The sequence below is a fragment of the Passer montanus genome, unplaced genomic scaffold (genome assembly GCF_014805655.1).
Source record: "Passer montanus isolate IOZ18808 unplaced genomic scaffold, ASM1480565v1 scaffold53, whole genome shotgun sequence".
Taxonomy (NCBI): domain Eukaryota; kingdom Metazoa; phylum Chordata; class Aves; order Passeriformes; family Passeridae; genus Passer; species Passer montanus.
Genome location: NW_024370263.1, coordinates 3,429,882 through 3,453,024, shown reverse-complemented (window position 1 = coordinate 3,453,024; position 23,143 = coordinate 3,429,882). Strand labels below are relative to the sequence as shown.

At 43.1% G+C, this 23,143-nt stretch overlaps 1 protein-coding gene across 2 annotated transcripts in view; it reads left to right on the top strand.

The window, feature by feature from the left end:
• Positions 1-1,060: 1,060 nt before the first annotated feature.
• Positions 1,061-23,143, top strand: part of ZNRF3 (zinc and ring finger 3) — a 66,935-nt gene continuing 44,852 nt past the window's right edge. The window contains exon 1 of one of the 2 annotated variants that reach the window (XM_039724399.1): positions 1,061-1,483. In XM_039724399.1, coding sequence (XP_039580333.1) covers positions 1,244-1,483 — 240 coding nt within the window. In that variant the 5' untranslated portion in view covers positions 1,061-1,243. The remainder of the gene's footprint in view (positions 1,484-23,143) is intronic. The other variant, XM_039724400.1, reaches the window with a different exon arrangement.

The following is a 23,143-nucleotide window of genomic DNA, read 5'->3' as shown; positions in this document are numbered from 1 at the left end:
CCTGCAATCCCTTCTTGACCCTTTGCCACTGAAGAAATCCTCCATGATGTGTTAAGCTAACATTGCTCACTGTGTCATGCTAAGGAGGACACTACCTTGTCTTCACCTGTAACAAAGTATATTTAGGAAAAGAGCTGGCCATTTCTAGACTATGGTATTATTTCTTCTGCCAGTGAGTTAGGGCTGGGCTTTGTTTCCAAACATTGTGTTTCATACAAGGGATCTTGCATCAGTTTGTCTCAATGCTCCTTGTCACTGAATTATATTTTTAGGCTGTGTAACACCATGTATTAATGAGTTCCATGACTTAGCTGTACATACTTCTAATAGAAAAATGTGTAATTGGCTGACATCCAGTTCTTGTGCGAGACTGCAACAAAAATCATTACCAACACATTTTCCCCTCATCATCGATGGAGGTTTTGTAGACCCGCATTTACAGCCAAGCGAAAGAGCCCAGGTAACCCAGCCTCCCCTAACTCAGATTCAGGAGACTGGCATCAGGGGCACGATGAGCCTGGACACAAACGAGGAGCGCGCCTACAAACAGTTGGCACCGGCAGCACAGCAGCGCTGTCTCTGCGGAGGATGGGTGCCCGTGGTACGAATGCTGCCAGAGCACACCGGGGCACGTCCAGCCGGGCTGTGCCACCGCCGGGGCTGCCCCGCGTTAGGATCCGGGCATAACGCACCGGGCAGCGCCGGGAAGCGGCCGGGCCGAGCCGATACCGGCCCCGGCGGGCGGCACCCCGGCCCCGGCGGGCCCAGGCGGCTGGCACAGGTCTCCGGGGCTGCCCTTCGCCTCCCGGCCCTGCAGGCCCGGCCGCGTGGAAAGCCGATCCCGGCAGGGCCGTCCCGAGTGCCGCTCGCCCTCAGAGCCTTGCGGGGCCGGGCCGGGCCGGGCCGGCCCGCCGGCAGCCACGGCAGCCGCGGGGCTCGGCCGGGCCCGGCGGGGCTGCGGGCGGGGTGCGCTCGGCGGGAGGGACTGAGCGGGTCAGCGCGGCGCGGAGGGCGGGGATAACCCCGTGGTGGCCGTCACGTGGAGCAGATGAAAGGGAAGCGGCTTGGCAGGGCGGAGAGGAGCCGGGGCGAGGGAAGGGGAGCGCGGCAGCGAGGAGCGGGGCGCAGCGCGGCGGGAGGGCCGCTGCCATGGGACGCTGACCGGCCCGGGAGCCCGGCCCCGGAGCTGGAGCCGCTCGGGAGAGATGCGCGGCGGCGGGGCGCCGCTTCCTCCCGCCGCGCGATGAGGGGCTGCGGGGCCGGCGCGGGGCTGCCCGTGCCGCCGCTGCCGCCGCCTCTGCTGCTGCTCGGGGTGCTGCTGGCCGCGGCGCCGGGCGCGGCGCTGGGCAAGGAGACGGCGTTCGTGGAGGTGGTGCTCTTCGAGTCCAGCCCCAGCGGCGACTACACCACCTACACCACGGGGCTGCAGGGCCGCTTCTCCCGCGCGGGGGCCACGCTGAGCGCCGAAGGCGAGATCGTGCAGGTGAGCGCGGCCGGGGGGCGCCGCCTGCCCCAAGATGGCTCCGCGGGCCCGGCACCTGCGGCACAAAGCGGGGCCGGGCCCGCCGCGGCCCCTGCCGGTCCCGGAGCCGTGCGGGGCTGCTCCGCTCCGGGGGCGGCCGGGCCGCGCCGGGGCCCGGGCAGAAGTTGCCGCGGCAGCCGTGGGGTGCTGAGCCCTCGGGCTGTGGCGGTCGTTGGCCGCTCCGCGCCCGGCGGCGCACGGAGCCGGAGCCGGTGCTGCTGCGCTCGGGGTCCCTCGGAGCTCCCAGCGCGTCGCGCTTCGTGCAGAGCTGTGCTTGACTTGCTCAGCAGAGAAATGGTTCTTGTCTTTGACTGAACGCAACTCCCCTTTACTCTGATTGAAACTCTTGAAGTGCTTATCTCATTCCTTTGTAGTTGCTTGTAATTGCTGACTTTATTTTTTTCCCTCTTCGGCTAAGTAGAGAAAAATTACTTGAATGGTGTTTTAGTAAGTTTGACTGTTAAGCAAGTGCCAGTAGTAATCTTTATTTCTCTTTAACAGCTGTGGGGTTGGTTCGTTTGCGTTCCGTATATGTACACATACATACACGCGTAAATATACATATAAAACTTACAAGAAACTAACTGGTAGCAAGTAGGTTATAGAAACAACTGTTAAAGCTCTGCAAACACAAATACATTACTATCAAAATAACTTTTTTTTTAAAGAATACTGCTTATGAATGCTTGATATTTCAAAACACTTTCAGCTGCGATGATTTCTTATAAAAGTTCTCTTGGAAGCAGAAGAGTTATGAGGCCAAATTGCTGATGTAAGGTAATTTTTCAGAGAAAAGAGGGATGGACCCATTAAGTTATAATTATGACATTTAGAAGAGGTGGTGCTAGTAGGGCCTGGAACTGACATGGACATTTTTTTAACCTTTTAGTGCTTTTTCATTTTAAGACTTAATAGTGTCTTTGGGGCCAGTAGGAGACTTCAAAGGTTCCTTTTGTGTCAGGTGTTAGTATTAAGAACAGAACATAGGCCATTTAGTGAGGTCATACTTTGGTGACTGTAAGTAAAAGTGGAGAAAAAAAAATAAACTGTTCTGTTAAGACTCAGATTTGCACAACTTGAAACAAGGGTATTAAATAGGCTTTGGCAGGCCTTATTGTTTGTAACATCACCTGTCTGCTTCCTCTTCATGCCTGAATAGACAGCACCCCAAATAGGAAAAACTACAGTGAAAGCCACATGATGTGGCAAATCTTTTACAGTCATTTATCATTCAAAAATTGATTTGCTTATTCATCTGGATGCATGCTGGATAACATATGGCAGTGACAGGTTTGGGGCTTTTTTTGTTTAATGAGCTGTGTGTGCTGCTCTTTTTTTCAGAGGAGAGAACCTGGCAGGTACTGTTCCAGAGCAGCTAGACTGAGTGCTATCAGCTGTATTTTCACTGTTGAGCTTTTAGATTGCATATAACATCTCTTGTCAGTGTCCAGCTTCCTCTGTCTCATCCTGAAAGGGAGTTTGTCAGAGCCAAAATTGATCAAGATTTTCACAGCATTGTCTTGCCTCCTTTTATTCAGCTGGGCTGTATTTTTGTAGAACATTTTGAATCTGCTGTTTTGGATCATCATTTAAAGTTCACTGTGAGGTTTAGAAAAGGCTCATGAAGCTGTTGGCGCTCGGAACCTGTTCAGCAGCAGAGTTGTACATCAGTCAGTGAAGCAAGCTCTTCTTGGCCCCAGCCCCTTTGTCAGTGCTCTTTCAAGAATAAGATGCATTTTTCTTTAAGATGAAATATTAGAAGTTCTTGAAAATCAGGCACACATTAAAGAATGGATCAAAGGAATTGTGGTTTTGGGACTACACAAAGGCTTACTTTTGTTTATGTTAATAGCATCAATTACTCATTGGTCTTGAAAGTCTGAACAAAAAAACCCCAACCTTAAGAAACAATGCACTTTCAGCTTTTGATAGGTCATACATCCACTCCTGAACTGGTTATTGGTCAGATTCCTATCCAGTAGTGGTGTGCTATTATATTGTTTCTCAAGTTATTGTGAATGAATCTTATTAGGGTCAAGTGTCTCCCCAGAATAACTCTTCAGAGAGATGAAATGTTCATATGCCTTCTTTCATGTGGCCACAGTTTGTATTCAGCAAACTCATCCTTATGTTGCTGTGTCAGCTGCTCCTTAAACTGCTCAAAAGTCCATTTTGGTGGTGTCTGGCATGCTGGAATATCCCATGTTTCTTGGGGCAGCATGCTGACCATTGATATGGTCAAGAGACTGGAAGTTGCAGATGTTTGGTTAGAGAGTGACTGTGAAAACCAGACTTTGTAGAAACCTCTGAAATGATATATTGCTTTGAAACAAATTATCACTGGAGAACTCCCTATGGTTGAAATTTCTGGTACCGTTCAGGGCAAAAGTTCAGATGTAGTCTTGTCACAAACTCAGTGTTACACGGCCACAGACTGGCAGTGCTTGGACAGTAAAATCACTGATTTGACTAGCAGTGGCTTTATTGATCAGGATGAGATTGTGTGTCTTAATCTAGCAACTGGAGAGATCCTGTTCCTGTTGCTTGTTCAGCTTGATAGCTGAGGTGTGTAGCATCTAATGTATTTCTTAAAAGTTATGGTTGTGATTGGACTGCTCAGGTGAGGTGCTTGGGAAAGAGGATTGAATTTAATGCCTGTGATGTGTCAAAAACTTTGAATTATGCGCATTCATCATTGTCAGTTTTCTGTCAGTCTTACTTTTTTGTACTCCTGCCTTAAAGCTGCTGCTGAATGCAGTAATATGTGTGGATTACTGATATATACAATTTTGGAGAGAAGCAGCATGGAGGAGAGATTTGAGGATATTACGAGTGGTTTTTCTTGTGCAGCAAAAGTTTGTGTTTTGGTTGGTTTGTTTCTCTTTGGAAGCCTCAGTAAGGAAGTTATGAACTTTATGTAGGCATTGAACTGGAGCAGTGTGTAGATGATGTAACAATCTCCACTTGCATATGATTTTTGTGCTTAAAAGGTAACAGTCTGGGGACAACAAGCATAACTCAATGCTTCAAGCTCCAGGAAGAGCTCACCAGCTTCTTGCATGACACTTCCTAGTAGCAAATTATTGCCCATCTTTCTTGTAGAAGGTGGGGAGGCTTCAAACTGGTCTGGAAGACAGTGCCCCTTCCTTCCTTCCTTCCTTCCTTCCTTCCTTCCTTCCTTCTCCCACCCCTTACTTCAATGGCTTTGAATCTTTCCTCTGTTTTTTCAAATGCAGAAGTTATCAAAGGTTGCAAACTGCACTCTGAAGCATTGGCAGTTTTTAAGGGTGTTGAAAGGAGTGATTTGAAATAACTGTGCAGATACAGAAGATGTCTAGCCATGATGAGAGGAGGCCGAATCAAGAGAATGTTTATGGCCTTTGAGAGTGGAAGACGAAAATACGCATTTTTGGGTTTTTTTGGTTGTTCTTTTGTGATCATGCAGGTTATGTTTCTTCTTGCTGAGTGCCTGAAGGCCTTTCAAAATGAGGAAGTGGAATTATTTGTGGCTTTGAGTCACTGTCTTATTGAATGTTTTCTTTGCTAGTTATCCTCTTAGAATATGAAGACGCCTGTGATTGGGTTTGTGTTAGTTTCCATACCTGCCTGTAAATCTGTGGCTTGCAGTGATGATCCTGAGGACATCAGGCACAATACATTTATCTGGGCTTCAGGGTGGCTTTGTCATCGTGTCCTCCTTAAAGGAAGCATAATTTGCTTTCAAAATAACAGATCACTTAGGCAAAGACTTGCGTGGTTGTTGTACCTGGACAGCCTTTGTAGAGGGTAATGCACAGGCAGCTTGCTCACAGCAGGGGTGTTGTCTTGGGCTTGATCTCAGGACAGATTGGGCCAGCTGTTTCACAGTTTTATCCCTCCCTCTGTCCATTTTCTTTAAAGTTTCAATAATGCTTTATCATGTTGTGTACTGCATGGTGGGGGGTAGTTGAAGACAGCCTGTTAAGGTGTTTTGTTTAGGTTTTCATCCTCTTGTACTGTTTTGTCTTGTACTGGACACTGTCCTCACACCCTGAGCTCCAGCCCAGTCACATCACTGCTGACTTATTTTGCAAGGAGTTGCCTGTTCTCATTGGCTTCTACCTGTGATGTTGTAAATAAGGACACTTCTTAAAAATTAATTCTTCAGCATTGCAGTATCTTAGATGTCTCCTAGAATGGTGGTGAAAAGATATGGGAGGGGACTGATCCAAAGATGAGGTACCAAATTGATGAGTTACTGGTTCTGGAGGAAGCTCAGCTGTCTGTGGACCTTGCACAGAGCTGCAGCAATACCAGAATCCTCCTATCAGAACCTTGCTGCAAGACTAAGGCAGTCCCTTGAAGAAAGGGTGGGAGGCACAGTGTAAGAAAATGCAGTAAAATATATTAAAGTATGGAGAAATTACAGTGGAATGAACAAAAAATGCTAATGTGACCCATTTAGAGGAAGAAGAATAAAGTAGGTTAAGTAAGTAAATAAAAGCAGAAAGCTCACAGCACTGGCTCAATACTCAGACCAAGCAGTGCAATTTTTGTACTTCCAAGTAAAGGTGGGGAATCAAGTGGGGAAAACAGTTTTTGGGAGTTCAGGTGACTTTTCTGCATATGTCTATATGTTTAGTTAAACTTCCTCACAGATGCTGAAGGTCTGCACTGTTGAAAACCTTGCCTTTGGTGGCAGGATGCTGACCACTTGCTTTCCCATGTGCTCCTCTTGCTTGTTTCGTAGTTAGAAGTAGGAAAAAATCCCAGAGAGGAGTAGTACTCAAAAATTCTTCAACATGCATCCATTTGGAGAATTTTTTTTTTCATTCATATATATTTATTTATGTTTAGACTGGATCTGTGTGACTACAGTGGTTTTATATCTAATTGCACCCTACTTCATGGTGTTACCAGCAGTTGTGGCCAGCCGTGCCCCGTGGGTGGGACTGGCCCTCAGCCCCCCAGCACCTCTCTGGTGCCCTTGCTGGGTAGCACAGCTGCTGCCTTAGTGCTCTGCTTCTGAAATGACACCAGGTGAAGTGCTAAAGGACAGAATTCAGTGTGGCAGACCTGGAGGCAGCTCTTCTGCAAGCAGATCTTATAGGAAAAGCCTTGAGTAGTTGGATAAAACCATTGATTAGCATACATAGTAATTTTCTTCCAGTTTATACCATCTTGTGGTGGAGTGTGTATTTAAAAAGGCTCCCTTTTTTTATTACAGTCTTCTAGTTCTTGTTTTGGAATTGCAAAGTGAGGCCCTTCTGAACCAAAATAACTTTCAGAAATGGTTTTTCAAAGTATGAATGCTTTCAGGAGGCCAGCATTGGACTGGTTAAGGAAAGATGAGATCTGGATGCAGTAGTCTGTAACGCAATAATCTGCTGTATGTTCTACCCAGTTATGTAGGTGGTACAGGTATTTGCATTAATACACTTACTACAGTGGAAGTGCTCAGTTTAGGAAGCATTAAGTGTTAACTGGTACATAATATCTCTTTTTTTGGGCATCTGCCCTTCAGTATTCAAATATGTTCAAACCAGAGCGTGTGCCTACACATAAAAACAGAATGAATGCAGGTTGAATGCTTGTCCTTATTTCTTGTTTCCTGGCTTAAAAGGAGGGCCCTTCACACTCACAGAGACCAGCAAACGGAAAAACAGATTGTTTTTAAACAAAGGTGTGGTTTGAAGCTGTTAAAACAGCGGCAGAAGATTCATGCTAAGAAAAAAAGTAATCGTATTTTCTGCACTTTTCTCGACTGCTTGGCACAAACCAGAGGTGACCAGGGAAGTGTGATCTTGCAGATTCCCAACTGAGACTTCCAAAATTTGCACTTGACTGCACTTATCCCATTGGTGAAGCTGTGCTTACATTAGGCTGGAGCAGCAGTGCTCAGGAAAACAGGACTCTGGTGACTCGGGGTGTCCTCTTCGCAGTGGCGGGCTGCTTTCATTCATTTTTTGAATTTCCTTTTCATGCTGCTTAGAGACTTTTGTTGTTGCACTTGGCTTCAAGATGAAGAGCCAGTTTACAAAGGTTGATTAGGTGCCTGTTATGTTCCAGACACAAGTACAACCTTAAATATGCAGCTTAATATATGCAGACTCTCTGGGCTTCCCAGACACATGTTACTCGGTGCATTAATGTGAGGATTTTAGTTGTTTTCTAAAGCTGATGGCCAGCTTAAGCTTTCTGTTGATTTCCTTGAGCTTAAGCTGCTTTTTTATTTTGCATAATTTTCAGCAGTAAAGCAAATGGAAGAAGCAGTGAGGAGGTGACTGGCCTGAGAAGAAGGAAGGGGCATGTTTTAGAGTCTGCAGTCATGGTTTGAGTACAACTGTTTAATTAGCTGTACAGGCATGCATGTTGCAAGTATGTGCCTCCTACCGTGAATTTATTGCATGTGCTTGGTAAGCAACTTTCAAATACTTCTGATTGTAGTGTTTGAAAAATTGCTTTTAATTCAGAAAAAAGCCTAGTTTGTGCCAAGATCTGTTTTCCTACTTTGAGGCTTTTGATGCTCGCCTGCTTTAAAAAAATGCACACAATAAAAAGTGGTTTAAGTGTGGCTGTGAAAAATCCTTCTTCTCTACTTCTTGCTTATCCATTCCACTCTACCCCTCCTCCCCCAAGCAGAAGAGGTTCAAACCAAACTTGCAGCTGAGTTCACCTTTGGAACTGCAAGTTTTGAGCTTTTAAACTGTCTACTTTGATGACACATAAAGAAATGTACCTTTGAAGGCCTGAATTGGCAATGCAGAAGGTATTCTGTTCGGATTTTTTACACTCATGGGTCAATTTCACAATTCTGTGGTTCATGGAGAAGAACCTCTTTTAAGGGCTGTGGGTTTTTAAAAATTTTATTTTATTTTCCTCACCGAGACTGCCCTTGAAGGTTTATAGACTTGTTTGGGTTTGGATAAATGGTGGCACTCTTAATTGAGCTTTGATCGGTTTTACACTAATAACAACAGCAACAGTAATAATACCTGTGTGTCATAGATAAAACATCAAAATTCTATATACAGCATGCCAGTTGTGTGCACTTGTGTTTTCTGTTTAGCCTGTGCTTGCTGGCTTTGGAGGTTAGGATGTGCAATGTAGCAGTTGCTGCCCTTTCCTTAGGCACACTGGGTTTTCTCCTAAAGCAGTCTCTAAAGGTGTGTATGATAAAATAGGGAAAGGTATTGGTTACCATTCCAGTGTTGTATTTTAATAGGTCCTGCATGATTTCTCATATCTGATTTGTATTTATTTAGAAACCTTTTAGAGTAGATGCTGTCTTGCCTGGTGTGAGACTAAAGAGTAGATGAACACTTTAGGATCTGGATGCCAAGCTGGCAGATAGCCTGGATGATGTGTAGCAGGGCTGGGAGCAAGAAATGAACTCTTGAAACAGTGCCAAGGGATGCTGCTGAGTTCAGTATTTAAGAGGAGCCAAGGTCTGGAGACCTCTTTTTGCTCAGAGACAAGGTATCCCCAGTCTGGTAGCCAGCAGTGTTTTGGCTCCTTAAAAGATACTATCTTTTATATCCCAAAACTGCATCTGAAGAAAAGACATTGTGGACTAGTTAATATAAAAGAATTTCCAAAGTATGATCATATTTTGGTTTTCCACTATTTTATTTGAGAAAGTTACTCTGCCAGAGTTCCCCCTGCCCCCATTCAGAACTGTCAGGGGTAGTATTTTTGGGTTTGGATACTGGGAATTGACAGAGTTTTTTCTACAGTGAAATAACACGGTTGTAGTTGCACATTGGGGTTAATTTATCACACCAGAGCTGAATGTCCTCAAATAACAAAAGTCAAATGAAGTGGTCTGCTCTCCTGTTGTCTACCACTCCTGTTATCTTCAGGCAACTGTGGGAAGGTGATTTGCAATCTTTCTGGACAGTTTTAGTATTAAACATAGATCCTGATGTAGAATGTCAGCCAGAATGTGTGCTGTGTGTGTGTGAGGTACAAACAGAATCCCTGTTTCCAAAGTCTGTGTTAAGTGTTAGTTTCAGGGGCTTGGATAGGAACTTTCCTGGAGCCCAGAGCCATCCCAGCCTTGGAAGTTGTATAGGAAGAAGCTACTGTCCTTTTCAGAGAAAGGGCTGAAGTGTCCTGAAAGAGTTAAGCTCCACTTAGCTCACTCATAAGGTATTTAATATCCTTATTAAACTCAACTGCTGGTTCACTTTTTTTTTTGTCTTCTTATGCTGAATAAAATTTCTTGAAGAGCTGAGCCTCTGCCTCTCAGATCAGAGGCTCACATGTTGAAGCTGGCAGTGCTAGAGGCTAGTTCCTATCTGTGTGACAGCATTTTTAATTTAACAGGACCGGCTTTGATGTTCTTGAATATTTATAGGCAGCTTCAGATCACTCCAGTATGTATTCTTTTTAACTGGAGCAGAAGTTCTTCCTCACACACCAGAATTTCTTTCCCTCTGTTTACTCTTTGGTCTCTTTTGGATTCATAGACATCTTAGAGTGGTTTTATGTTACAGAAATATTGCTTAAATACTTGCTTAAAGGGGGGAATCACTTGATTTCCTTTCTAGCTGCTGCAGCTTGAGGGTAGTCCAGTAACTGGATCAGAGCTCCTTGTTTGAGCCTTGCTACAGACACATTGTGAAAGAGATAGATACAGTAAAACAGATTTGAGCAAAACCCTTTTACAGTGAATATTTCTCCATTACCTGTATGAACTCAGGTGGGTCTGCAGTGGCTCAGACCTGGAGCACCCTCAGCAGTCACAGAAATGTTTGTCACAGGCCCTAGGGAAGGAGCAGGTTGTGGTGTGAAGAGGAACCGAAAATTTGGGATTTGGCTCTCAATAGGAGCTGATCAGAAATTATGGAAGAAAGTTTTAGAAGGAAATTGCCACTCAGATCATTTGACTTGAATGAAACTTCGACCAGCCTTGGGCAGGAGTGTTAAAAAAGATACCTGATGGATGAGCTTTCATTCAAGTTTTAACCCATCTCAGGCTTCTTTGCCTCAGTGCTCCCCTGCTCCACTGGCAGTGGGCTGCTCAGCGCTGGCTCTGTGCTTCAGAGGTGTGGGGTTTGGGCACTTCAAAGCCTCTGCCTTTGGTGTCCTAGACCTCGTTGTGATTTACCTTTACCTTGATGGTGCCACAGGAGGAGCTTGTGTGTCAGAAGAGTTCCCTCAGCCTCTGCTGTGGGTTTTCTTTTCCTCCTTCCCCAGTCATGGTTCCCTTCTGCTGTGTCCTCTTAGCCCTGTGTGGTGGATCCCATGTGGACTCCCTTATTCCTGATGTCCTGACCCACAGAAACTTTGCCATGGCCAACTGGGACAGCAAAGCAATGGCATTTTTTCCTGGATCCATGTGGATACTGGTAGTTTGGGCAGATTCCTGTATCCTTCTCTGCTGCACTGTTTGCTGTGAAGTTCTGTACACTTTGTGTTGCAGGATGATCTCCTAGGTAAAATTGGAACACCATTATTCAAGTAGCAGATTTTTTTTTGGTGTATTATTTTGAATGGTTTCACTTAGTAAAAAATTCTGGTTTTCAGTGATGATAATTTGTTTTAATGCATGGCCTACAGAGGAAAAGGTCTGTGGGTTTAGACATTTCTGTTGTAGATGCACTTCTCTGTTGGGACAGCCTTTTCTAGTTCAGCAAGTGAAATCAGTGTCACTGCCTGGGTAGATAAATAGCACTGGAAATCAACCACAGGAGGAAAGTGCTTGCTTTCTGTTTGGCATAAGCACTTTGCTCAAAGAGTAAGGCTTCTCTTCCTACAGACATTCAGCAGGGAAATAGAGACCTGTAACTTACTAATGTAGCAGTGAGAGTTTCTGAAATATGCCGGTGAGCAGAACTTTGTAATGTACAAAAGTAGAGAAAGAACTGCACGGCTGCTGGAGTTCCACTCCAGTGCTTGTGTCTAGGGATGGGTGGATGTGATGGTGATTCCATTTTTCTGTAGTTCCTGCCTCCAAACTGTTGTTAACAAATTCCTTCTCCCTACATACCCTGAAATATCCTTGTGAGACAGGAAAATCTATCAAGTGTGGAAATACTCAATGCTTCTGTCTCTGGGCAGGATTTCTCCAATAACCACAAGTTGTGCTAGAGGAGGTTTAGATTAGATATTAGGAAACAAAAAAATCACACAGAGGGCTGTAAAGCATTGGAAGAGACTGGCTAGTGAAAGTGGTGGTGTTACTATCTCTGGAATTGTTCAAGAAATGTGTGGATGTGGCTTTTGAGGACATGGTTTAGTGATGAACATGGTGGTGTTGGACTTGATCTTAGTAATGGTTCTGTGATTTCCTCTCTCAGTGTGCTTTTGTTTTAGTAGGAAGTAACAGACAGTAGCATACATGTAGTTAAATGTAATTGTAGTGAGAATTTTTGCAAATCAAATTGCTTTCCCGTCCTTAAGTTGCACTTGGTGTGTTAGAATTCACATTGGTGAAGCTGGGAAAATATTTGCTTCCTGTGTAAGTGATAAAACATACTGGGTGGTAAGGATATTGCTAGCAAATAACCTTGTAGATAAAGATATTTGTCAGACTAGGTAGCACTACTTAAGAAGCTGAATTATATATATATATATATATATTCAGCAGTTGTACTGTCCAGGTACTGGTGAATGTTGAAATCTTGTCAATATAAACATATTCCATATAAAATGGGTTCTGCGGTCTTTAGAACAGAATCCACAAACTGTTGCAATCTGCTCTTGTTCCTGAGACAGCAGAATTTTGATCTAGGTTAGGACTAGTCCAGGTAGGAATGACTGAGAAAAGTTATAGGAATCCTGAGTATCTGTCAATGGAAAGTTGTGGGGCAGGGAACTTGACTTTTTTATAGCATTCTTGCTAGGAAAAAAAAAACCCAAAAAACAAACAAACAAAAAAGCTTGGAGCAGCAAACAAGAGATGCTCAGAAGGACAAGAGAGAAGTTGAAGAAGCCTTAGAAGAAAGCCATCCTAAGCAGTTGCTGGGTGTAGCACACTGCAAACACTGCCCAGCTGGAGAATGTCCTCTAGCACTCCTCTGCCTCTAGAGGCGTGGTGGTTGTGGCTGCTCTGCTTTAAGGAATGGTTCATGAACTGTATGATGGAGGAATTTAGTCTTTGTATCAGTATGATAATGTGGCATATCCATGCCCAACTGCAGGGCTCCGTTTCTCAGCAGAGAATAGCATTTCTTAGTCTGGAAGAGAATCTCTACGTGAATTCACAGACTTTTGCTGTTTGTGTTATATGGAATTAACATTACAGACTGTGCCTCTGGAAGGAGGAGTTGGGTTTATTTACCTTTTCAAGCAGAGACAGCTGCTAGAAGAATATAATTTAAAAAAACCCAAAAACAATATATATTTAGAGATAAGGCAATTTACATTAAAAATAATTTTTTAAGAGTAATTTCAGGCATTTTCAGTGCTCCTTCAGCTTAATTCTTAAGGATACAGAGTACATTTATAATTGTGTAGTAATCTTTAAAGCAATTAAGAATGTGCTGTCTGACTGGGACTTTGTGGGTACCTGTGTTTTTTGGTTTGGTTTTTTTACTGTCCATTTAGAAACCTGTCAGTGAAATGTCCTTGCAGATGCTGAGGGATGACTGCTAAAAGTGAATGAAGCAAATTATTGGAAGCATGAACAAAATGGGTTAGAACAAAACATATGCTCTGCTTTGCAACAGGTGAGCAAGCATATGCTGCCTAACTGAAATGCTAGAAAAGATGACTTTAAAATCATACATGTTTTAGGAAAGTACAATTCTGATATTGGCCTGTTCGTGTCCCTCATTACCTGGTGGAGAATTGATCTCTGATGTTAAGACTCCAGGATCGGATTTCTAGTACTGGGACAGGTCCTGGATTATTCAGTGGGTGAATAAACTGCATTCAGGGTGTTTAAAATTTGGCAGCTAATCCTGGCAGAGCAGCAGCTCTCCCCTGCTGTCCTGCAGGTTGCTTTTCCAAGCCCACATTGTTGCTGTCTGGGGTGGATGGAGAGGAGCTGGGGAGCAGCTTCTGGAAGGGCTCAGGTGCTGTTTACAGCCTGAGATTGTTTCTGAGTCACAGAAACCCTGATGGACAACAGTGACTGATGTTAAATCTGAGTGCAAAAAAATAGGAAAAAAATGAGGTTTGCCCTCTGATTTCTTTCCTGATGCCTTTTTCATGCCTTTGAATTCTCACTTTCTGATTGCTTTTAGTTCCTGTGTGAATTCTCAGGGCACTACCAGGGAAACACAGAAATGTTTCTGAACTTCAAGGTGAAAGTGATTTGCAAGAGAATGAATACAAGTTCATGATCCTAATGTTTCAACCCCACTCTTCTATAATAATTAAGACAGGAAAAAAATGATAACCTCTAACTAATGCAGAATTAGTCTTTGTGTAGCTGAATTTCTCATCTGTCTTTGAGGGTAGAGAAGGAAGTGTTGGTTTGTTTTGAAATGTGATTGGTTTAGTCCTGCAGTTGGAGGTATTTGTTAAAAGCTCTTTATCTTTGTTATATCTAGCCACAAAAGTGCAGTAAAAGAGAATTAAATTAGGAAAAGAGAGAATTTCTTACATGTGATGCTCCTTAAGTGTTATTTTTAATATGTCTTATCTCTGGTCCCTTGACATGGACCAGGTCTCAGAGACACTGAAGGGAAATGCCAAGGTAATGTAGAATCTTGGAATTCCCAACCCAGCCCTTCAGGGTCTGTTAAAATAATCACTGGTGCTGAGTCATGGTTATCCTTCAGGACAATTTTATAGGTGGCACTATTTCTGTCATGTTCTGATATTTCATGATGAAATTACTTACAGATGGGTCACAGGCAGAGAAACTAGGGTTGGTATTTTTTATCTCAAGAGACCTTCCCTTTCTTGAAGAAAGCTAATTTGTAATGCTCTGGAAATCACTTCAGTGTCCTCCTTAGGGTCAAAATTAGGCATCTGACAGAGAGAATTAAAGTGCAAATAAACAGATCCAAAAGAAAGTTGGCTATTCAGAAACATCTTGAAGTTCCAGCAGGATTTACTGGTTTTTTTTTTTTCCTCTAATATTGCCCAAAAGATGGGTCATGAATGAATAGTTGCATCAGTGTGCTAGTCTGGTAGTTAATATACTGCTTTTGTAGTCCATATAGCAGAATCCTGAAAATTTGTCATCAACTTCATTTTCTAGTACATTTCTGATAAGAAGTGTTTGCCAGCCACCTTTCCCCAGCCTCCCTGCCCAAAGCCAAATCAAGTTTCTGAAATTGCTCTGTGAGATTTTAAGTTGCTGCATTGATTGAAGATGTCTCTGGACTGAAAGTGAGGAAGGCAGAGAATTGTTTTCCCCTCAAATAAATATTAGAACATTCATTTAACTTTTAGATGATTTAATGGCTCTTGCAGGCCTGGCACATCTCCTTGCATCAATCACTTGTGCAAAAATATTAAGTTAATACTTCTTCGAGATAATAGTGATCTGTTATCAAATATCTTGGATTCTGTTCAGTCTTCCAGTTCAGCACTGGGAAGGACTGGGCATGACAACTGACCTTGAGCACTGTGTTGGGCATTCAGGCCAGGCACTGCTGCATGGCATCGCAATTCCCTGTGACACACTTTCCCTGGGAGCTGTCAACTGCAGCACCAAAGTTTTGCAAACAGCCACAGCTGTGTTTTCACGGTACAGCTCAACTGAGTTCACTCTGCTTTCTCTGTCTGGGAAGGCTGCTGTTGTGATTTGCCCAAGCTGTTTCCACAGTCTTTGGAGAAAAAGAATTGAAATTTTGAGTCTCCTCTATATGTAGAGTTTGTGTTGACTCTTCAGGCTCTGCTCCTGAGTGAGTGATGCAGCTGTTGCAAATATTAGCCTGTAGTAGTGAAGTGATGCAGCACCTAGAACATTGAATATTTTGAGTGGGAATTCAGAAACCTGAATAATGTAGAACTGGCTGTTGTTTCTGTATATTCTGGTGAGAGTTTCTTACCCATGTTTTGTGGAGATGTTCAATGAAGGAGCTGTTCAGGCAGCCATCTGAATCATATATATTGGGGATGCTTTGTAGCCAGTTTCAGGTTTGCACAGAATCATTTGACAGGTAACTTTTCAACTTGCATTCAAATAAGTTTTTATAAGTTGTAACCTCTCTCATTTTTTAACCCTTGCTCTGGTTTTCCAGCTTGTGTACTGAGACAGGTCTTGTAGAAAACTGTGATCATGAAATTAAAACTTTATCACATTAAATGCTCACAGTAAGTCATAATTTTGCAGCTTCTCTTCAGTTCTGACTGTTCTTAACTTTGAAACCATAGTTTTGAAACCACAGAGAGGTTGGAAGAGGTAGCTCATCGGCTGGGTGTTATAGATTCCTAAAAGTTTTAGGAGAAGAACTCAAGACACTTCCTCCATTCAGCAAAATCAGGTCTGAGGCAAAAGCTCTTGGCTGTATCTCATTGCCTTGCACACCCAAAGTATGTGTATTTAACACACACACCAGTTTTTATTGCTTGTGTTTTCCACACGTGCACCCCTGACTTTCCTCATGGCAATCCTGTCCTGCTCTCAGAGCTTTGGGACTACCTCGAAATAACTGCTGAAAAGAAGGGAGAAGAGAAACTTCAATGGCAGCAGACAGAAGGCAATGTGGGAACACAGTTATTTACTGTGGCAAATCCCAAATCCTTATTGCCAAAACTGTCATAATGGGGGTGCTGCTGCTGTGGCAGTGCTGCAGCAAACACTGTTTGTTTTATCCTTCAGAGGAAGGGACTTACCTTTATATACCTGCAGCACTCTCCAAAGGAAGCCCTTCTCCACTCTGCAGATACAGGATAACATTTGACAAAGCAGTGAGGAGTTGAATCTATCCGAGGTTTCGTTCTCTGTATTGGTAACTGAGGTGCAGTTATTTGAAATATCAGCTAGGTGTGTGTGAGGAAAAAAAAAATATTTTGGAACAAAAATGTCCAAACTAAAAATGCAGCAATATCTTACCCTGTGTTGTAATCTTGATTAAGGTTTTGGCAGTATATCTACCATGTTTTGAGTGTTTTAAATACAGGTGTACTTTAGTAAAGAAGATGCAGCTGAAGTTTGAGTGTAGCCTTGTACAAATGTATGTCAGACAAGCTGCAATATAAAAAATAAAGTATAGAATAAAAACATTAGAAAAATGGCATGGACAGCCTCACTGTAAGCAAGACTCTTGTTTTTAATTAGTAGTTAATCTCTGTTTTTTAATAACCAAGCAAAAAGAATCTTTGATACAGTAAATCCCAATGTTTTTTGCAGATTCTGTAATTTAAATATATGAGTACATATGCTTGAGTGTATATGCTGATGTCAGACAAAATGAAGTGGCTTGTTTGAGATCAAAGTTCACCCATCTTCTGTTAATGTAAAGATGAGTGCCTTTCCCTGGATCTCTTTGTTGGTGGAAGGTGGGTTATAAGTGTTTGTATACAATTGTGAGCCATCTGGGCCTGAAACAAAATTGGGACTCTGGGGAACAGCGGGGAGAGGTGGGCAGTGGCACACTCATTGTGTGCTCCGAGTGGTAGGGAAATAACTGCAGAGTGTGGAAACTCAGACTTCATGAGGAACTTTGGAACCAAAGTAATTAAATTGGTCCCATTTTTATTTTAATAACAGAACGTTGAGTGTCTACCTTTGCAGTTGTCTCTCAGCATAAAGCCAGCCAGGCTATTTTCATATTTTCTGCAAAGACTTATTTGAGGTTTCATTTGTTAGGAAGCCTGTGCTCCAGCTTGTCACTACTGTGAGAATGGGTGGGAGGCCAAGGGAAGCATTTAGTTTACTGGAGTTTGCTGGATTTGTGGGATCCTTTGGCCTGACTTCAGAAGGTATTTAGATAGTTATAGCTGACTTGACATTACTGAAGAGAAATGATGTCTTCTGGCTGTTTAAACAAATTCATAATGTGTTATGGAAAGTATCTTGGTGATATTAGGAAAAAATTCTGTACTTTGAGGATGGTGAGGCACTGGCACAGGTTGCCCAGAGAAGCTGTGGATTCCCCATCCAGGCTGGATGGGGCTTGGAACAACTTGGTCTGGTGGAAAGTGTCCCAACCATGGCAGGGGATTGGAATCAGATGAGCTTTAAATTCCCTTCCAAGCCAAACCATTCTGTGATTCTATGGCACTCACAAATTGATTTTATGAGTCCTAATTTTTCTGACCTCTTTCTCGCCTCCAAAACAAGAGGAAGGGGAATGGGAAGGTGACCATTGACATGTCACTTGTTAGTTAAGTCATGAACACATCAGACTTAACGTTTAGGCTTCTGGTAAATTTTTTATTTTCTTTATGCAGAAAACCCTTGCTGAGGGCAGGGATATTGGGTACTTAAGAGTTAAATAATCTTGCTTTGGAAGCAGCTGAACAGTTTACACTCCTTGCTGGGCTGTACAAAAATACTTTTCCTTTGAAGTGCTAGGAGGAGCGGCTGAGGGTAAAACCTGGAATGGGGTTGTAGCTGGCAGTTTGCAGTGGGCTCAGCTTGGAGCAGGCAGCTGCCTGCAACTGCACTGTGAGATGGCAGAGAAGGTCAGCCTTTCTTTCAGTCTTGCCATCACTGTCTCATTGCAAGAAATACAGATTATTGTATTTCTTGCAGATTATTTCACATCACATTGCAAGAAATACAGATTAAAAAATATCCTTTCCTATAAAGGCATAAGAAATACAGGGGTCCTGTTGGAAGTTCCTTGACTGCTTCTGACATGATCTGGTAGTGAGTGCACCCTGCTGCTGTCTGGGATGGGAAGGATTCACTTTTGCTGAGTGGTGTAAAACAGGTCAAACTCTTGTCTGAAAGAGCTTTCCAAAGTTCACCAGAACCTGTGAAATCTCAGGCCTGATGTTCCACTCAGCCAAGCTGAGCTCTCAGTGTAGCAAGAGCTGGCAGGAGAATGACAGTAGTGGCACTTGCCCCAGATGGAGGAAACTAAGCCATGATGTTTGCAAGAAAAGCCATGGGTTAATGGCACTGTACAGTGGGAAGCTGTGTATCCTGTGCTGTCAGAAGTGTGCATGGCACCGCTGGGTGCTCTTCTGGAGAGCAAACCTTGCCATGGGCAAAACCTGATGCTCACTGGGTCTGATGCATGTGGTGTCTCCTGCCAGGATCAGCAGTGGAACTAGACAGACTGAAGTTGCTCCTTGGTTTTCTAGGGCAACACTCTGTCTCTTGGATTAATAATCTCTTGTCACACATTTTTTTGGGAGATGCCATTACATAAAACTGAAGAAAACAAATTTCCTTCCAGCAATGCCATTAAAGAGACAATCAAAAGCAATTTCCCCAACAGCTAATGAGGGGTAACATTAAGATACCTGGCTACATCTGTTGAAGAGACTATGATGGTAGTGCTGCAGGTCAGATATCCAAATTTCCAGTTAGAGTTATTTATAATAATAATAATGGTAGTGTCCTTTCATCTTTACTCATTTCAGAATCAGACACTTGGCTGTTGGTAGGATCTCTGTGTTTCTTTCCCCGCTGCTTTGCCACTCAGTCTTTAGCTTTCTACCTCTGCTTTTTTTTTTTTTTTTCTTTTTGAACAAAACAGTGTCAAGAATTCAGTTGCTAAAACAGGCAGCATTTTCCTCTAGGGTTTCTGCAGTTGCTTTGCCTGCCTGAAAGACTAACCATAAGCTGTCAGGGTCATGTATTCTTTAAGAGGAGCGAGCTGCAGGCGCTGGCAGGAGGGCACAGGCAGGCTGCCCACATGTTGCTGCAGTGGCTGTGTGTGCTGTGTGTCTGCTGCTCCGGGATCACAGGGCACACATGCCTGCTCAGTGTGTTCACAAAGCTGCTCTTGGACAGGAATGGGTGCTGCTGCCTTTTCCAAAACTGTGCAGGCAAAGCAGATATTATCAGGGCTGGCCCTGGGGCATAAAATAGAAAGATCAAAGGAAGTGGCAGCAGCACACAGAGGCTCTTCAAAGCCTGAGTAAGGGAGGATTGATAGAGAAAAGGAGAATGCTCTTGCTGATGTAATCACAGCCTGTGAGACAGGTTGGTTTTTTGTTTTTTTTTTCTTAATTTAAACAAAGGCACAAAGACAGTCCTTGTTTGTTTAGAGAGGTGAAGCATGTGCCACAGAGATAGAGCAGGGATACCTCAGTATATAGAAGGTTTTCATGAATACTGTGCAGCTCAAACATTTTGAAGGGTCTGCAAAGTTGCAGTTTTTCTTATTTTACTTTGCACAACTTCTGCATGTGGTATTCTCTCACTTGTGGTGTCCATGTGGAATGAAGTAGGAAAATGGCAAAGAAAGGAATGCTTTTTTTCAGGCTGGCGTCCTTATTAAAATGGAAGCTTATTTTTTTTTCTCTTGAGAATGCCAGTTAAAATTTTCTGGGATTTGTATAAAAAGAAGTTAAGCACAGGCAAGGTGGAGTTGGAGGGGAAGTGATAAACCAGATCCATTGTCAAGAAGCACAGGCTTGTTCAGGCACAAGCTGTGAAATGGAAAGAAACAGTTGTTTTCCCCCTTTATCTGTGGAAAGGGGGAAGAAGAGGTGGGACTCTCCTGGAACAGATGTGCAGGGAGAGGGAGTTTTCAACCTTCTCTGTTACAGACCTCACTTTATATGCTACAGCTGCAGAAGTGTTTCTGGACCCTCATTTTGCTCATAAAGGTCCCACCTTCATAATTCAAAGGAAACCTTGTGAAATTGTGACCTAGAGCATGGTAGTCCAGCTTTTCCACCCAAAGCTGTGCCTGTGTGGTGTGTGGCAAATGACCTGAGCTAGCACAGTCTGATACCCAAAAGTTACATGAAAGCATGACTCAAAGCCTGAGTAACTACACCAGAAAGGAAATGCATATCAATTAACACAGTTGCATTGATTTTACATGTTTGGAGCAAGACCAAGCTCTTCTGCTTAGATGGTGAGCAAAGCCTGCATGCATCTCTTGGTATAGACTGGAGGTCCATGGGTGGCAGAGCCTGTCCCTCTGTAAGTCTTTGGGAAGCTGTTAACTCCAAAACTTAAAATCAGCTTCACCATTTTGCATTGTTTCACTTATTGATTGTTTTAGAAGAAAGACTTAATAGGATTAACTCAGTCCCAAAATGTTTTCCAGGATGCCAGAGATCAAAGTGGTTGTTTCTGCTGGCAAAATCTGCAGCTTTCCTTCCCCTGTAGGTCTGAGACCATTTGCAGTGCAGTTCAGATTAGTACACAACATTGTGGTTCTCTGAAGTCGAAAATCTATCATGAAGGAAAAGTGGCTGCCTATATTGTTAACTTTAAAGCTTTCTTCTTGGGTCAAAGCTGCATTTATAGTCTGCTGAATCAGTTTATTACCTTAACAAGGCAAGCAGTAAGGTCCCTGCTGAAAAAGGGATTCATCCTCTTTGTTGTGGAGTATGTGGGATGATGCTGGCATTCTTGTGTTGCCTCATGTGGAAATTTCTAAAATTTGCTGGTCAGCATCAAAACTTTTTCTCTTCACCCTCTTGCAGTCTCTTCTGCAATGCTGCTTCTACAGATGTGTGTGATTTGATACTTGACACTAATAGAAAGCGCTTCAATACACTTAAAATACTCTGATTTTGGTTTCTACTTAGCAAACCTTCAGGCACCAGGAAATTTGCACATCTTACAGAGCTTTGAGATGGGCTCTGACATGTACTTGTGTTAGTGCTGCAGGCACTTTCCCCTCACCATACACAGAGGCTAGAGAAAAATTCTGGGATGGGAATCCTAGCAGTTACCATGGCTTTCTGCTTTAAAATACATTCTTTTTGGAAATCCCACCCAGATATGTGAAGGACAGATTGTTCCAGTCTGTTGTAGAGAACAGTTAATAAAGCAGAGGTTTCTCTGCCCATAGAATAGGGTAAATTGATGGGTTCTGCCGTAGTATGGCATCCCCATTCTTTGCTTCTAGTGAGCAACAGAATGAAAAAAAGAGGTTTTAGCTGATTTCCTGTATGCTCTGCTGAGTTTGTGCAGCCACTTCTGCCAGTGGTTATCTGTGGCCTTTCGATTCATGCAGCCAAGTGAATTAACACAACTGCCATGCTGAGTTAACCAAAAAAGTTCCTCTGCTCCAGCGACTCTGGCAGAAACCAGTAGCAGCTATTTGTGAAGGAATGTCAGATTAGAGCAAGCATATGGTGAGAATTCTGCAGGACATGCTTCCAGGCTCTGCTAGCTTGTGGCTTAGGTCTTCCCATAAGGATCGAGTTCTACAGGAGAGCCCTTGATGGGTTTTTCTTTCATATTTTTTTTCCAGTCCGTTACTTCATGTGTTGTCTAAATTTGAGATCATGCAGGGAAGATCTGTTTTGGTTTTGGGGTTCATGCACACTGTGACACTCTGTTTTTGAAGAGCAGTGGGGTCCATGTTGCAGGAGGTGTAGAACAGCAGTTTTACTGGCGTGTCTGACAGGTACCAACTTAAATTGCCCACTAACAGGATTGGAGGGAACACAACTAAATCTCCAGAATTTTTCTCATTTTCTTACTGTTCAGTGTGAATTTCTTTTTGAGCTGCAGGGGAAAAAAAACGTTGCCAGGAAGTAATTGTTCTTTCTGTCTCTTCCTAATTCTGTGCAGCAGCTGCCTTGTCTTTAGCTGCTATTAATGGTCAGAGCTTTGTGAACAAAGGAGCGTCAGGCTGATGTAACTTCTTCCTCTGTTAGACATTCCCTCTGAAGCCATCTTTTGTCTTGATGGCCCTATTGTAACCATTCATATACTGATGAATGAACAGGAAGCTGATGATGATAGTGAGCAGATGAGTTTGATCATGAACAGGTTTTACTCAGACTCCAGCCTGAGGGAGTATATATAGGAACAGGGCTGTAGCACTGTCAGCTACAATGTCTGATTTGTTCATTCAGATTTTCTTTTGTGTAAGAAACTAGAAAAGGTTGTTAATCTAAGAGGAAATGTGCTAACTTTTTATAGAGAACAGCAGTATTACAGGTAAAAATACAGTAATTCTGTCTGTGGCCTCGTCATACAAAGAGAAGTTTACTTGAATGGCTGTATTTTTGGGGGGATTGTGATTTTTTGAGCTAGAATGACTGTTTCAAGACTGATGGTAGATACTTTGCTGTACTGTTAGCTACTTGAAAGGGGCTGCATGTTGTGTGACAGTCAGTGAAGCATCCTAACCATGGCTTTTCAAGCACAGATGTTCTTCTCACGTGGCCTTTGGTGATTGTGATATATATTAACTTTCTATAGATAGATAAACTATTCTCAAAATGCCTGATGGAATGGACTCTTACATTTATTTTTAAAAATGAACACCAATTCAGTGTTCTTTAAATACTACAGACAAAATTAGAGGCTCCCCAGCAGTGGAGGGCAAAGATGTGCCTGTGAGTGTGCTTGTCCTTTCCTGTTTGTTTTCGTGATTCAGCAGAGATTCCATTGACTTTGTTTTTATTTTTGTGTCTGTCACATTTTCTGCGTTCCCATTGTTTGTATCTGGTTGAATGTGCCTTTTATGGACCTTGGTTACAGGGATTCTCCCAAGTCACAGCTGTATGTACAGCAGGTTATCAGTGCTGATCTTGGTTAATTGTAATAGGAGCTGGAGGCATGCACCGGGAAGAACAAAGAAGCATCATAAAAATCTTCTCAAAATTGTGGCTAAGATATCTTTTCCTTCTTAAGAA